The sequence below is a fragment of the Elephantulus edwardii genome, unplaced genomic scaffold (genome assembly GCF_000299155.1).
Source record: "Elephantulus edwardii isolate Elephantulus edwardi_28Jun2011 unplaced genomic scaffold, EleEdw1.0 scaffold00028, whole genome shotgun sequence".
Classification (NCBI taxonomy): domain Eukaryota; kingdom Metazoa; phylum Chordata; class Mammalia; order Macroscelidea; family Macroscelididae; genus Elephantulus; species Elephantulus edwardii.
Genome location: NW_006399778.1, coordinates 1,474,729 through 1,490,330, shown reverse-complemented (window position 1 = coordinate 1,490,330; position 15,602 = coordinate 1,474,729). Strand labels below are relative to the sequence as shown.

Sequence of the window (15,602 nt, the reverse complement as noted above, 5' to 3'; positions counted from 1 at the left end):
CCTGAAAGCTTGGGTCGGCAGATCTGAGGATCCTACCCTTAAGACAGCCAGCCAGTTGGCCTCTCTCCATTTTCTTGCTCCTTTATTGGCTCCTGTATTTCTTGCTCCATTTTCTTACATCTGTATTGGCTACCTTGTCTCTACTTCCTTGAAGGCACTCAACTTGGGGCAATTTCCAGAACACTTTCTGTGTGATTTACTGCCTCTGAAGGCCTGCCAGAGGGTCAGCTATGAGTCAATTCTGACTTGATGGCACAAGCAACTTTCTACAGGAGGAAGACCACCTCCTGTTCAGAGATCATCTCCTCCCAAAGCTTTGAGTTTGGGAAATCTGGTGAGAACACAGACCCTGGTGTGAGAACTGGGTTCAAATCCTGGTTCTGCCAACAAACAGCTGTGTGATTTTGATTTGTCATATGGCCCCTGAGCTTCAATTTCCCCATCTGTAAGTCGGGGCTGATCATAGAACCAAGGCTTTGGACTGGATTACAGGACAAGATGGATATAACATATCAAGCATTTCAGCAGACATTTAAGAAATAAGTTATTACTATAATTCCTCCACAGCAAGGACAGTCTTGATCATGTTTGTGTTCCCAGGTTTCTGCCTACCAAAGGATCCCCACAAAGGTAAGACCTAGTAATTACTTGCCAATTAGTAATTCTCAGGACCTCAGATTCCTTTGCCCATGCCCTTTCTGACTGATCCAGACAGCCAACACACATTTTCTGAGAACTGTATTCCCTGGGAGAACCTGCTTCCTCAGGGAGCTCTGCGGGCCTAGGGGTAAGAAGCTGTGCTGCAATCCAAGGGCACCCTGTTTGAATCCACCTTCCATTCCACAGGCAAAGGACAAGAAATCTCTTGTACAGTTACTGTCTCTGAAAACCCACTGTTGGGTCAGCTATGAATCGGTTCTGGCTGGTTAGTAATGTTGTATACCATAGAGGTGAATTTTGTGTTTGTTTATTTGAGTTTTGTTTTCCTGTGGAGCTGCTAGAGTTTCTCACAGGGGGCACTATGGGATAGAACAAGTCTTCACTGCTCAAGCACATTCATTATAAAGGTTTTGCAACCCTGGTCACTGCCCATGTAAAGCCAGTAGCAGCTGCCAGTGGTTGACAAACAAAATTGTCACTATTCTTCAAAGGCCCCAGAGGAGACAGCTGTCCTGAGTGAGATCCACTGAGCTGGACTAGACTTCAGAACCCCTTGCTTTCCTCTTACTCTTCTCTGCTCACTGTGGTCTTCTCTCCTGCGCTTGCTGGGGGGAGGCCTAGGAGTGTCCTAGTGCGCATATGATAGGTGGTATGTTGTCGTTGTTGTCATGTGCCATTGAGTTGCCTGTGACTCATAACCTATGTACAACAGCCCTAAACCTTGTTCTATCCTTAGCTGCTTAAATTAAGAGAAGACTTAGCGAACTCTATGCACAAATAAAACAACACATCAACAGTGAAAGAAACATTTTGATCTCTAGTTGTCTGTCTTCTGCATCCATCTATCAACTGATTCTAAACACACATGAGAACAAATAGTATGACTTTTGAATCTTCTAAAATTTTACACCTTGAATGTTCTGTACTTTGTAGGTCCACAGGTCACTGTCTCACCTCCCCTTCCTCCCAGAATCAAACCATCCCCACTCACCTCCCACTATCTCTCAAAGAGCAGTTTCAGGAAAATTTCAGGGTTTAAAGATTCATATTGTCATTTTTCATTATTTACAAAATCAGTAAACATACACATGATCAGAAGTGGGTGAACCATCAGCTCTCTCCCTCAACTGTGGGCTGGCATCCCAGCCTTAGACCATCCAGTGGGAAGGAGCTCAGTAAAGGCTTTCTTACTCTTTATAATTTTCAGCCACAAGAACAATGCAAGCAGGGGACAAATTCTGGGAGCCTATACCAGGGTGAGATGACGGGAGGTTAGGAGAGGAGGGAGAGGCAATAAGGAAGGAAAGGTAAATAGAGAATCTTATAAATTACTAGACAGGATCTGAGCATTTTAGGGGGAGTCTAGGGGCTGGAAAAAAACCTACATGGTAAGGGACAATGTCTGGAACTAGAGTGAATGAAGGACGCATCTGAGCCTTGATTTGGCCCATCTATAAAATGAGCAGACTGTCATATCTGCTCTCCTGTTCTAGGATCCTAGGATCCTAAAGCTGGGGCCTTTAGGACCAGAGTCCTGGAGATTGAAAAGGGCTGGTGGGCACCCTAGAAAGGTGGCTGATATTGAAACAGGCTATGTCTGATCTCCAGGCTGGTACTGGGGTTCTGTGGAGGTGAAGTAGTCCTCCAGGAAGGACTGCAGGTACTCAAAGGTAGGTCTCTCCTCGGGGTCCAGACGCCAGGTCTGCTCCATGGCCTCATACAGGGACACTGGGCAGCCGTGAGGGCATGGCATGTGGTAGCCATGCTCCACTTGTTCCAGTACTTCCCGGTTATTCATGCCTGCAGAGTAGGGCTCTGTTAGTCAAGTAGTCCCCACAAAGGAATAACCAAGAGGGAGCCCTTCCTCAAGTCCCGCTCCCTTTTCCCAGCAAACCTGGGTAGGGTACTCGGCCCTTGCTGATGAGTTCAGTGAGCAGGATCCCAAAGGACCACACGTCTGACTTGATGGTGAATCTGCCATACAGGGCAGCCTCTGGGGCTGTCCACTTGATGGGGAACTTGGCCCCTGGAGAGATTAGGGAAGAAAGGAAATGTAGTGAGGGGATGTTTGTGGAAAGCTGGATTAAGAGAATGGAATTCTTAGGACTAGAGGTTTTGGAGGCCCTGAGCACAAGGCTCTGTAGGCACAACAGAAGGGACCTGGTGTCTGGCCAGCACCTACTTCATGCCTAGTGTGGTGCTGGTCTTCACCCACATTGCAGTGACTCTTTTAAGAATAACAGCTAACATGTGTACAGCCTTTACTATATGCTAGGCACTATTTTTAATGTTTTATGTGCATTAACTTATTTAATGCAAACAAAAGCCTCATGAGGTAGGTATTATTGTACTTTTCATTGCAGGACTGAGAAAAAGGTGACCCTGATCATACAGCTAAGTGGCTGGGCTTCACACTCAGGCACTCTGACTACTGAGTCTGGGCTCTTAACCATTAGACTCTCTAATCTCTTATGAAAGAAAGCATTACAGTGATGCCTGGCATATAGTAGGGGCTTAGGATAAACATCTGTGACCGACTGGAGGCTCAATATGTTCCTTTTACAGATGAGAAAAGGCATCTCACAGAGATCAGGAAATTTGCCCAAGGCTATCTATCAGACTAATGAGTGGCTGAATTGATTGAGATTTGAACCCAGGCTTGCCTGTTATGTTACAATATCAGGATGTGGGTATCTGGGATGGTCTGAGTTGACTGAGATTTGAACCCAGGCTTGCCTCTCATGTTACAATATCAGGATGTGGGTATGTGGGATGGTCTGGGGTAGAGAAGGATTTCTGAGTATGTAGAGCCCCAAAACAGCCTGTTGATGCCCTGGGGAGCTCTCAGGAATTGGGGTGAGGTAAAGCACCTTGCCGGGGGTTGTACTCATCATCCTCGATGAGGCGGGCCAGCCCAAAGTCAGCAATCTTGCACACCAGACGCTCCCCAACCAGGATGTTGGCTGCCCTCAAGTCCCGGTGGATATAGTTCATGCGTTCCATGTAGGCCATGCCCTCTGCTATCTAGGAAGCCAAGGCATAAAGACTTGAAGCCCATGTGGGTTCACTGCAGATGGCTTCCTGGGGCCATTTGGGAAATCCACTTTCCAGATGGAAAGACTGAGGCTCTGGGAAAAGCAGTGCCTTGCCTGAGATCCCACAACCCAGATCAGTAGACTCACCCACATTTCCAGGTAAAGGCTGGGTGGGTGTTTGAGGGCACAGAAATTTTAAGGAAGGTAAAAAGAAATTTAATAGGAAAGAGATTTGAGAGCTAACAGGAGCCATGATAATACTGTGAACCCACAAGCAGTTTCTGGAGTAAGATGTGGCTGTTTCCATTAAGGTTTAAAACCTGGAAAACCTTAGAGGGCAGTTCTAATCTACCCTATAGGGTCACTGAGCCAGAATCCACTCCAAATCAAGGGGTTGGTTTTTGTTTTTGAGAGATAAAGGTTACTGTCGCTGTTTACCTGGGCTGCCATGTCCACCAGGTGTGGCAGCTTCAAATTCTGGCCTTCCTGGTCCTTGAGGAATTCCAGCAAGCTACCTGGGAAAGAGGAACTCAGGCCATCAGCAGAAAGACTGCACAGCCCCTTGCTTAGCTCCTCCCCTCCTCATTCAGCTGAGTCCCGTCCCTTGCTTCTAGCCCAACCACCTAAATCTGCCTACCACCTCCACTTCTAGACACCTCACCTCTCCTGCCTTCTCTCTTCTAGGTGTCCCTGGGGCCGCCTCATTCAAAAGCCGCCGCCACAGCCCCAGAGCCTTTTCACAGCCTAAGCCCCGCCCAGCCAGCGTCAGCCCCGCCCCCGCCCAGGCTCCGCCTCATCTGTCTTGGAGCCGCCCCAGCGCCCGGCCCTCGCATTGTTTCACTTACTCTGCACCCTCAACAGGTTCAGCGGGTTGTCCCTCGTCCCGTTACAGATCGAGACTCCCCCCTTCAAGAAACACCCACTTTGACTTTGTTCCCCGCCCCTCACCGTAGCACATGAACTCGGTGACGATGTAGATGGGCTCCTCTGACACCACCGCGTACAGCTGCACCAGCTTGTCGTGCCGCAGTAGCTTCATGATCTGCGCCTCCTCCAGGAAGGCCTTCGGGGACATGGTGCCGGGCTTCAGAGTCTTCACTGCCACTTTAGTGCTGCCATTCCACGTGCCTGCCGGCCGGGCAGGTAAAGAGTCAGGATGTGCTGCCCTCCAGCTCTGGCCCTAGTTCCCAACCCTGAGACCTCCATACGTACCCAACCACACATCCCCAAAGCATCCGGTACCCAGCCGGCGCTCGAGAGCAATGGAGCTGCGGCTGATTTCCCAGGCGTCCTTGGCCAAGCCCAGTGTCTGGGGCTTCATGGTGGTACAGGCCGCTGTGAGCAGGTGACACAGTCCATCGTTCACTTCTAAGGGCAGAAAGGAAGAAGTCACAGGTGAGTCAGGAAGTCCATGTACTCATCATACCCCAATTCTCTGCAAGACCCCAAGACTGGTTATTAGGAACCAGGCTCCAAATGGACTTACAGCCAGAGCAAAAGGCAGGCTGGGCACAGTTAATGAACGTGACAATTGGTGCCCAAGGGAAGGGGTGGCATCAAAAGAAAGATATGATTCCTCTAAGGAATGGGGACCCCCTCAGCTGGGCCTGGAAGGATGAGGTGGGATTCTGGTGGTGGAAATAAGGGTGAGGCTTCCAGGCAAAGATGCTGGCATGTGGCCTCACCCTGTCATGAATTTTATTCTTGCCCTAACTAATGTAGTCAGAAACCTGGGCACTGACCTTCTCCATAGACTCATAACCAATCATCTGGCAAGTCAGGCCTTTTCTGCCTCCTATTCAGCTTGGGAATTGTCAATTTCTTTCACTCCACTTCTCTGCTTTAGTCGGGCCACCCTCACCTGGCTGGTGCTTACCGGTACCTAATGACTGTCATCCTGCCTTGCATCCTGGCAGCCAAGCATCCCACAACAACCAGAGTTTCTCACCAAAGTGCAGGTGAACCTTTGTAACCACTCGCTCAGGGCCCTGTGATGGTGGCTCCCTGCCTGTACTGGGGCCTTTGGTGGGGCTTTCAAAGCTGGCATGGTCTTGCCTTGCACACCTCTTTCCATCTGGACATTGGTGCTCCTCTTTTCTGCTTTAGCACAGCATTTATTATAGACACCACGATTTAAGATCTGGGTGATTTGAATGAGATGCTCTCAGCCTTTCTGTACCTCAGATGAGGTTGCAGGGAAGATGGATATTACACACAATGAATTTAGAATAAAGGCTGACACATAAAAAGTCCTCAGCGTGGATTTTCATTCTCATTGTTGTTTGTGTCTGTCTGTTACCCTGACCAGACTATGAGCTCCTTGAGGGCAGGGTCATTTTGGAGCTGCACCTGTAGCATAAATTCTCAGCAAAGATTTGGGCCTTGAGACAAAGAAACAAACAAACAAACACAAACCCCAACCAAAACCCAAACCAACCCAGGTCAATTCCCAGCTCAAATGTTAGAGGGCGTGCTACTTGGCTATGGATGCCTCCGTTTTCTTGAGAAGCCACAGAACAGGCTCCTGGACACCTGGGTTTAAGTCTGTCCTGGCTGCTACTTTGAGAAACTGTTCCCTTCTCTGGACTTCAGTCTTCCCATATGGCCACGCATCAGTGGATTAGTTCGGGAGTTTGAAGTGTCACCAGTCCCCAGGGCCCTTCCTCACCAACATAGTGCTGCACCAGCTCCTGTACTGTGTCGAATTGGGCCCGCGTGGTTATGTAGTAGCCGCCAGTGTCCAGCTTGCGGATCTTGTAATGCTTTATGTGGTCGCCTTTGTTCTCATCCCAGTCTCGGATGGACAGGGAGTAGGCGCCTGTGGGAAAGGGGCACCTTCAGGTTTGCTTCCCACTCCTCCCATCTGGGAACCAAGAGAGGCTCCAAAGGCTATGGATTCTAAAAACCGCATATCTCATTCCCAGCATTGGCTCCGCCCCTGAGACCAGCTCCAGACCCAAGTCCATGCAGCCCTGTCTCACCCTATTAAGCACATGGCCCTGTGCTTCCCCCACCTTTGGTGGTCTCACTCTCCCGAATGAGAAAGGCCCCCCGAGGATTGCCTGAAGAAAGCAGCTGTCTCTCTGCATCCTTCCGCCCAATCTTTCCGAAGTACCACCTGTGGAAAAGGGTACATCCCATTCAAACTCCAATTCAGCTTCTCTGGGCAAAATTACTTCACAAACCAAGCCTCAATTTCCTTAACTGAAAGTAAGGAAAATGGGGTTTCTTAATCCTACTTCACCACTTGTGGTCAGTTTCACAGAGATGGCATGCAGTAAAAACAAAAACCAGATGCACTGCCTTCAAGTCAGCGCATGATTTTGTCTCCTAGTTCCAAATCCCAGTTCCCATTATTGGGATCATCCAGTTTCTGAGGCTACAAGTCTTTACGAGAAGAGACTGCTCATTTCTCTGTGGCAGAGCAACTGGTGGTTTCAACCTGCCAATCTTCTCTTCTATGTAGGCTTCTTTTGTTTTGAAATTGCTAGAACTTCAATCACTAATATACTAATTAATAACTTTATCAGAATGCTACCCATTCCTTTGTCCAGCTAACTTCAGTCCTATGTACCCATTTTAAAGATGAGTAACTTGAGATTCAGAGAGAAAAAATGAATTGTCCATAAGGCAGGCTGCTGGGCTGTACATCCTTTGTCACCCACGCTAGTATTTCTCTTGTCTCCCCTGGACAATTATTCAGGTAGAAGCCCAGCCTCCTTTTCTATCTCCTAAACAACACTTCTTCCCCTCTGACCTGCCTGCTGCTGCCTGGCTCTGCCCAGCTCTGGCGGTTGCTCCTCTGCCCCTCTTTATTTTGGGTTTACTCTACATCTCAGCTTCACCCTCAGGCCTAACTCCTCCTGCTCTCTTGGGATTTTTTTCTGGGATTGGGTTATAGTTCTAAACTAACTGAGTAAGTACAGTGTGGATGATGAAGTAACTATAGACATCACAGACAATTCAGATGGCACTTAGTCACTAAATGGGTCCATGATCATTCTTTTTTTTTAAAAAAAATAAAAAAGTATTACTCTGATTTAGTTATAAAGTTTGGTAGTAACCAAAACAGCATGGTACTGGTACAATGAGACACATAGTTCAGTGGAACAGAACTGAGAACCCAGAAATAGATCCAGCTATCAATGGTCAACTGATATTCGATAAGGAAATAAAACCTATCAAATGGGGAAATGACAACCTCTTCAACAAATGGTGCTGACAAAACTGGACTGCTACCTGCAGAATGATGAAACAGGATCCACATCTCACACCAAAGACAAAACTCAACTCAAGGTGGATAAGAGACTTGGACAGTAAAGTCCAAAACCATAGAGTTCATAAGAGACAAACTGGGATCAAACTTGGCAGCTCTAGTCTACAGTATAAAGAGACTGCCAAATACAGCCAGAAATGTATAATGTAAAGAGGATAAAATTGATGAATGGGACCTTCTAAAGATTAAAGTCCTGTGTTCATAAAATACATTTTCCAATATGATCATTCTTGAATTGAATTAAAAGGACTATGATTCCCAAATTAAGGAAGGTGGCAGTCTCTGTGAACTCAGGAATGGTCAGTCCACACCTACGGTACCGGACAGTTTGGGGAGTAGGGGAGGTATTGGGAATGAGCATTAAGAGCAGATAAGATGTGGAAGCTGTTTAAGGGCTGTGTAGACAGGACCAAGTATTATTTTAAATCTACCAGCCCTGCTCTTACCCATATCATGATGCAAGCTACTTGTTTAATAACTAATACCAGCAACACTTATTTTATATCAGGCTTTTCTCTAATATATACATTTAATAATTTAATTATAATTTATTATAATATTATTTTTATTATTAAATGGTGGAAGTTTCTATTATTACCCTTTGTAGGAAAAACAATCAAACAGAATCATTGCCACTGACTTGAATGCGACTCACAGTGACCCTATAAGACAGAGTGGAACTGCCCTGTCAGGTTTCCAATCAGTAAATCTTTACAAAAGGATATCTTTCTCTCAAGGAGCAGCTGGTTGATTCAAACTACTGACCTTCTGGTTAGCAGCAGAGTGTACCACCAGGGTCCTTCCTTCCATTAGACAGATGAGGACATTGAGATACCTAGTAGTTAAGCAAAGTGCCCAAGGCCACACCGCTCTTGAGATATGTTGCCAGAATAGGAACCCCAGCTGCCTATTTTAGGGCCAGTGCTCTTAACCACAATACTTCACTGTGTGTCTCTCAGAGCTTTGTGACCTTGCCCCCAAGAGGCAGACACAACCTTGAACCCCCAGAAACCATTTGCCTACTTCATCACCATCCCTCCTCTCTTCTCTGCCTCCTACTACTCTCCGCAGGCTAAGGCATTTCCCTTCTCTAGCTCTGGATCCTGTCTACTTCCCTCTGCTCAGGGACCCACACTCAGAGTCCACATCTGTAGCCTCTCCATTCCACCAACTTCTGAAGGAAACTGGCTTAAGTCCTATCTTGCCATCAACAGTCTGCTACATCTCACACCTTCCCTCTATTTGAAAAAGTGTCCACACTTAGCTCTCCACTTCCTCACCTCCCACTGAGCATGAAGGCATCTCTCACAAGGCCACCCCATTGCCAAATCCAGTGGCCAGAAGCATTGGACACTCCCTCCCTTGTTTCTTGAAATTTCCCCTCCACTGTCTTGGCTGTTCTGACTCAGTCTCATTTGATTCTCCTTCTCTTTTTCCATCAAGGGCAGCATTCTCCAAAGTTAGGTCCTGGGGCCAATCTTTTTCACATTCTCCTCCCTCTTCCTTCACCTTCCTATGAAGCTTTTTTTTTCCCCCTAAGGTAAAAAGTAAAGATAGATTTATTAGAAAGTTATATCCCAAAGGGATAGATCTTCTTCCTTGAAAGGAAATATGGAGGACAGGCCCCTATGTAGCTTTAAGGACCATCTCTTGATGAGTCCCAGATTTCCAGCTGCCCTTATGGAGTAAGCACATGAAGTCTTAGTGGTAAGAAAAGATGCCCCTTCTGGGCTAATTCAAGGGTATAGGTTGCCATGGGCTGGGCACCCCTTGACAAAGCACAAACTACTTTAGTCATTGTTGTCTTCCTCCATGTGAATGTTCCTACCTATGAACCTCAGCCCCATAAGCCCCTACTCCTGCCAGAATTATTTGTCCTCAAACCTGTACCTGCTCTTTGTTCTCTACATAAGCAAATAGCACCGTCATCCCATCACTTAAAAAGACTTTGAACCCTAAAGAAACCATAATCGCCACCCAAGCAGATATATGCACTCCAATGTTTATTGCAGCTTTGTTCACAATAGCAAACAGTTGGAAACAACCCAAGGGCCCATCAACAAATGAATGGATAGAGAAGCTCTGGTATAGTCACACTATGGAATACTATGCAGCATTGAAAAGCAAGAAACTCATGAGATATTATACAAAATGGGTGACCCTGGAGGACTTTATGCTGAGTAAAATATCTCAGTCACAAAAGAACAAATATTGTATAGGGCCAATGTTATAAAATGAGACTGACATCAAGGTTGAGGGAAGACTGAGAAAGAGGGAGTAAATAATGTATACTGCATTGAAACACATGAGGGAGAGAACTGTTTAAAAGGGATATGTGATTATTTATTATTGTCATGACAAGAGTCCAGAATGAAGGCTGCATGGTAGTGTGGACTTTGGAGGAGGGATCGTATAATAATGAAAGAATTATTCTTTTAATTTTCAAAGAGAAGAGCAAATCGGGGGGAGGGGGTGGGTAGGGAGAAAAGTGCAAGAATGAATGAATGGAAACCCTAAGTCTTTGTAAACTTTCATCAAAATTAATAAAAAAAAGTCTTTGAGTATACTGAGTCACCCTGATTCTCCCCACACTCACCACAGTCACTAAGTCCTTGTGCACTTTGCAAAATATCTTCAATCCTATCTATCCCCCAAGTTACATATATATGAAAATAAAAAGCTTTTAAGTCCAGTTTCCACATCCATAAAATAGAACAACCGTAATATAAATGACATTATTTTAAGAATTAAATGAATTCATGTAGGTAAAGTATACATTGTGGTATCTCACATATATGAAAGTGTTCCACTAGTGGTAATTCCCTTCCTCTTTAATAGAATTAAATTCTAAGTAATGCTTCTTTCCATTTGTTTAGCACTTTGCAATTTTTTTTATTTTTTATTTTTTTTTAAATTTTTTATTATTTTTGTGTGCGTGTACCGTCAAATCAGATCTGACTGGTACAGGAGGAGATTGCCCCTCCTTCCCCGGCAGAGCATCTGGTGGATTCGAACCGTGCACCTCTGGGATTGTAGTTATTTTTTATTTTTTTAAATTTTATTATTTGTGTGTGTGTGTGTGTGTGTGTACTGTCAAATCAGATCTGACTGGTACAGGAGGAGATTGTCCCTCCTTCCCCAGCAGAGCATCTGGTGGATTTGAACCGTTCACCTCTGGGATTGTAGTTGCAGCTCCTTGCCACTAGGCCACCAGAGCTCCCCAGCACTTTCCAATTTTTAAAGCATATATATCATTGTGTTTAAGGAGAGGCAATATGTGTGCTGCTAAGCATATGCAGTCAGATTATTTGTGCTTCAGTGCCACCACTACCTAATTAATTATGTTGTTGTTGTTGTTGTTATGTGCCGTCGAGTCACTTGTGACTCATAGCGACCCTATGTACAACAGCCCTCAGACATGCTATTTAATGTCTTTGTGCCTCAGTTTCTTCATTTGTAAAACAGTATTTTCTAACGCTGTTAATATATGGAAAGTACTTTAAATATTACCCAGAATATAGTACAAGTTAGTTTTTCCATATTATCTCTGGTGGCCTAGTGGGTAAAGAGTTGTGCTGGCAACCCAAATGCAGGAAGTTTGAATTCACCAGTTGCTCCAAGTGAAGAAGATAGGCAATCTCCTCTCATGTGATTTACAGCCTCTGCAAATCCACTGGAGGGTCAACTTGGCATGGTTCCTGTTCTATGGTGATGAGAGAGTGAGTATTATCTCTAAGGAGCTGCAGTGGCATTGTTTATAGGGAGTTGAGCTGCTAACTCTAAGGCCACACCTCTCTGGTGCTTCAAATCTACCAGAGGCTCAGAGGGAGAAAGTCTATTTCTGTGTGATTTAGGATCTCAGAAACCCACTGGAGAGTTAGCTATGAGTTGGTTCTGATTTGATGGCAATGAGCATTATCTCTTATCATCATCATCATTTCTCTTATCATCATCATCTTTTATTTTCACAGTGGTCTCACAAAATTGTCAATAATGAAACCAAGGCTCACAGGGAGTCTGGGCTCCAGGATCTCATCCCCAGATTAGGTTACCTCCCACTCCCACTCACTCTTCAGCTTGGATGGAGTCCACAGGGGCCACGTAGTTGCTGGGAATGTAGCCAGTCTGTCCGGAAACAAGGGAACGAGCCTCCCACCAGTCACCTTCACTGCAGGCACAGAGCAATGACATGGTCGGTGTTGACTCCAACCCCTGAGTCCCCTGGGCCAAGCAGGTTGGAGATTGACCCTGCTGACCTCTCCCCGTAGACATATCCCTCCACCCAAGAGTTGTCTGTCCTTCACCCATAGCTATTGCAGCTGCTCAGGAAGATACTCCCCTCCAGAAGGGAAATATTTGGGGACATCTGGGCTTCCTGGCTTCCTCTCCTGGCTCCTCAGATGAGCTGGGGTCAGGGAGACAGAGCACAGTGAACTAGGTCACTTCCCACTGAAAAGCCTCCAGTGGCTTCCCATTTCCTTCTGTGGGAAATCCAGACACCTCAGCATGGCTTAAAAAGTCCTGCAACCCATCCTCACCCCTCTCTCTGGCCTCCACTCTCTTTCCCCATTCTGAACCTCACACTTCCAAACCTCACACTTCCGGTCTACCTATACTAAGCCTCTAAGGTTCCCGGAAGTTGTTGTTTGTTCTCATTCTATCTTTTCTTACCTTTCCCTTCAATGGCTATTTATCTGTTTCAAGATAAAAAGAGCCTGCCCTGACTACCCCCACCCTGAGGACTATGTTTGTTATCTGTGCTCACATTTCCTCATATGGTGACAAGCACCAGATTTTGTGGCTATATGGTGTGTCTGCCTTGCTGACTAGGCTAGGAACATTCTGAGAACTGGGATGAGGTGGGACTTTTTACCCCCTGGTCCTGCTCCCAGCCCAGGCAATGAATGCACCAAGCTGAGTTACTTACGTATTATTCAGGATGTGGAACTTCTCGCCCTTGGTGAAGGTGAGGTCCTCCTCTGTCCGGGCCTCATAGTCATACAGGGCGATGAACAGGGTCACCCCAGTCCCTGTCAGAGTAAGAGCTACTCAGAATAGGGCACAGGCCAGGGACACCTACAAATTCTTTTCCCCTGCCAGGTGCTGTGCTCCCATCCACTGTAGCAGTGCCTTTGGGGTTAAGTGGATTTCTGATTTGGGCTTCATCACCTGCCTGAGGCATCCCGCCCACCCTGGGGAATCCTCAGGTTATCTACTCCTCCTCTTCCTCAGCAAGAAGACTTCACCTAGGACATAGCACCCACAAAGGTTTCTAAGAGGTTCTCCTCACCATTTGTGTCTATTATCTGTGGTCCCTCTCTTGAACTGAGATCTCTGGACAAAGAGCTAATGCCCTCCTCAGACTGAGGTTTCCAGGGACAAGGTTGGCTATAAATATTCCCTCACACTGTGTACTCCTAGAGGCAAGACTGTGTCTCCCACATCAGCCTGGAGGCTCGTAAGGATGAGGCCTCAGGTTGCCCTCCCCTAGTGTCTCCCAGGGTCCAGGCAGACTGCCTCCAGCATCCCACCATACACCCTTGGCCCAGCTACCAGACTCACCTGAGATGCCCCTGATGGTACCAACATCCAGGAAGGCGGGGCTGGTAGGTGGAGGTGAGAAGTTGTAGTTGGGGACATGGGCAGAGGAGGATGCAGACCGGGCCTGAGTGGGGTCTGGGCCATAGCGGTCCGAGGCCCCATAGCCTGTGAAGTCTCCTAGATCAGCATCCTCCTTGGCCCCCAGCTCCACCTTCTTGCAGAACACACAGCCCATTCCAGGCACCCTGCTATGGAATGGAGGCATGCCTCACTCAGGGGTCTGCCAGGTGGATTGCCTTATGCATGTGTGCACATACACATTCAGGGGCTGCTCCCATGGGGTCCACTCTCAGCTGCCTGAGCACATGTGGACCCCTCAGCATGATATCCTTGGTGCGTCTCTTCCCCTCCATTGTAGTCTACAGCTTGGTAGGTGATTATCCACATGGGGATCTCTGACTACATCGATATGCTGTGTGCTACCTTGATACATGATTTCTTCTGTGCGCTTGCACATGTTTTCTGGTGTGTCTCTGTTGTTATTGTTGTTGTTATATTCCATTGAGTCTGAATTCTCTCATAGCGGACTTTCCAGTGGGTTTTCATGGGCAGTAAGTTGCATAGGAGCTGATCGCCCATTTTATTTCCTCTTGTGTGTCTCTGAGTATGTGTGCGTTTTCTCATGTGAGTGGCTCTGAGTGTGTATCTGTGTTGTTAGGTGAATCCCCTGCATTTGTGTGTATGTGGGGGTGTGTATGTGTATGTGAATACATCTCTGTGTGTGTTGGTGCACGTGCACATCTGTATGAGTGAGTAGGCACGAGCCTCTGAGTGTGTGTGCATCTCTGAGCACGTCGATCTGTGTGAGAATGACTGAGTGTATAGCTCTGTGTGGGAGGGTTTGCGTCTGTCCATATGTCTGTGTGCTCCAGTCTGGCTGAGTCCATGTACGTGTCTCTGTGCCTCCATGTCTGTGTCTCTCTCTGTGTCTGCATGTCTCTGAGCGTTTGTGTGTGAGTGTGTGTGAGCACTGTGTGTCTGCACCTGGAGATTCCCTGCAGAGAGGGATCAAGGCCATTTCCCGTTGTGGGTCCAGCCTCTGGCCTCTCAAGCTGCCTCATTCTGCCTCCCCCCATTTGTTACCTAGCAACAAGCCTCTGTAGGAGAAGGGGGCTGTGAGGAGCCATGGGGACCAGGAAGGCCCACCCCCACCCAATTTCCTGACCCTGAAAGCCCTCTGTTCCTACTCTTTCCACTCACCCCTTCAGGCCCCAGCTCCTGGTTCAGCGAGACTGTGGCATGGTCTTTGGGAGGGGCCGGAGACCAGACCTGAGTGTAAGACAGAAGGAGATGGAAGTTGAAGGCCTTGCCAGTGTTCTGCAAGCCAGCTGCCTAGCTCTGGCTGCCTCAGGAAGCCAGAGGGCTTGGGCTCAGTCCCAGCATGATTCTTGCCTTCATTTTCCTTCTCACCAGCCCTGGAACACGTCACATTCCCCCTTACATAGGACACACCACACACACCAGCCCTCTACATTCATACCCACCTGACACATCAGCAGAGTCACACACAAACATACACCCAGCACACACACATACACACACCAGCATACAGTCACCCACTAACACACATGCAATCTCACACTTGCACACACACGCATACACACACCTGGCACAGTCATACACCAACACTCTTTCACACATACACAAACCCTGGCACCATCACACACAAACACTCATAGTCACACACACATGAACACACCAGCATAGTAACACACCAACACTCACACACTTATATGAGGATGCTCACTAATACAACCACATACCACACAAACTCTCGCACCAGCCCAGACTTGGATGCAGAGTAGCACACAAGGTGCCTCCTGGGCACTCTCAGATGCTCGTATTTTATATTTACCCATCACTTTAATTGGATTTCTTGAAAGCCAGGCTCAGCTCACTCAGAGGCCCCCAGTCACTGCCTCCTAAAACAAAGCCCTTGCTGACCTGCCTCCGCTCCAGTACAGGCTGAGTAAACTCCAGCAGCCCAGGGTCACTACTAGCTGGTGGCAGGGTAAGGGTGCACACCCACC

The 15,602-nt window shown here is 47.2% G+C and overlaps 1 protein-coding gene across 2 annotated transcripts; it reads right to left on the bottom strand.

The window, feature by feature from the left end:
• Positions 1–2,251: 2,251 nt before the first annotated feature.
• Positions 2,252–14,836, bottom strand: FGR (feline Gardner-Rasheed sarcoma viral oncogene homolog). 2 transcript variants are annotated; one of them, XM_006883460.1, is made up of 12 exons: positions 14,773–14,836; positions 13,534–13,760; positions 12,899–13,001; positions 12,041–12,139; positions 6,710–6,813; positions 6,364–6,513; positions 4,908–5,063; positions 4,644–4,823; positions 4,134–4,210; positions 3,531–3,684; positions 2,555–2,686; positions 2,252–2,460 (listed from the first exon to the last, which is right to left on the bottom strand). In XM_006883460.1, the coding sequence occupies exons 2-12, from the start codon at positions 13,745–13,747 to the stop codon at positions 2,252–2,254; spliced, it is 1,578 nt and encodes a 525-aa protein (XP_006883522.1). In that variant the 5' UTR covers positions 13,748–13,760; positions 14,773–14,836. The 2 variants fall into 2 exon arrangements, with proteins under 2 accessions (XP_006883522.1, XP_006883521.1); XM_006883459.1 differs by lacking the exon at positions 14,773–14,836 and having other exon boundaries at positions 13,534–13,802.
• Between the last annotated feature and the right edge of the window lie 766 nt (positions 14,837–15,602).

Coding starts and splice junctions, on each gene's coding strand:
- FGR (XM_006883459.1), bottom strand. CDS start 13,777: ATGCCTCCATTCCATAGCAGGGTGCCTGGAATGGGCTGTGTGTTCTGC. Junction 5,064..6,363: donor GCTGGTGCAGCACTATGTTG/GTGAGGAAGGGC, acceptor TTCTGCCCTTAG/AAGTGAACGATGGACTGTGT. Junction 4,211..4,643: donor CACCGAGTTCATGTGCTACG/GTGAGGGGCGGG, acceptor CCTCTTTCCCAG/GTAGCTTGCTGGAATTCCTC.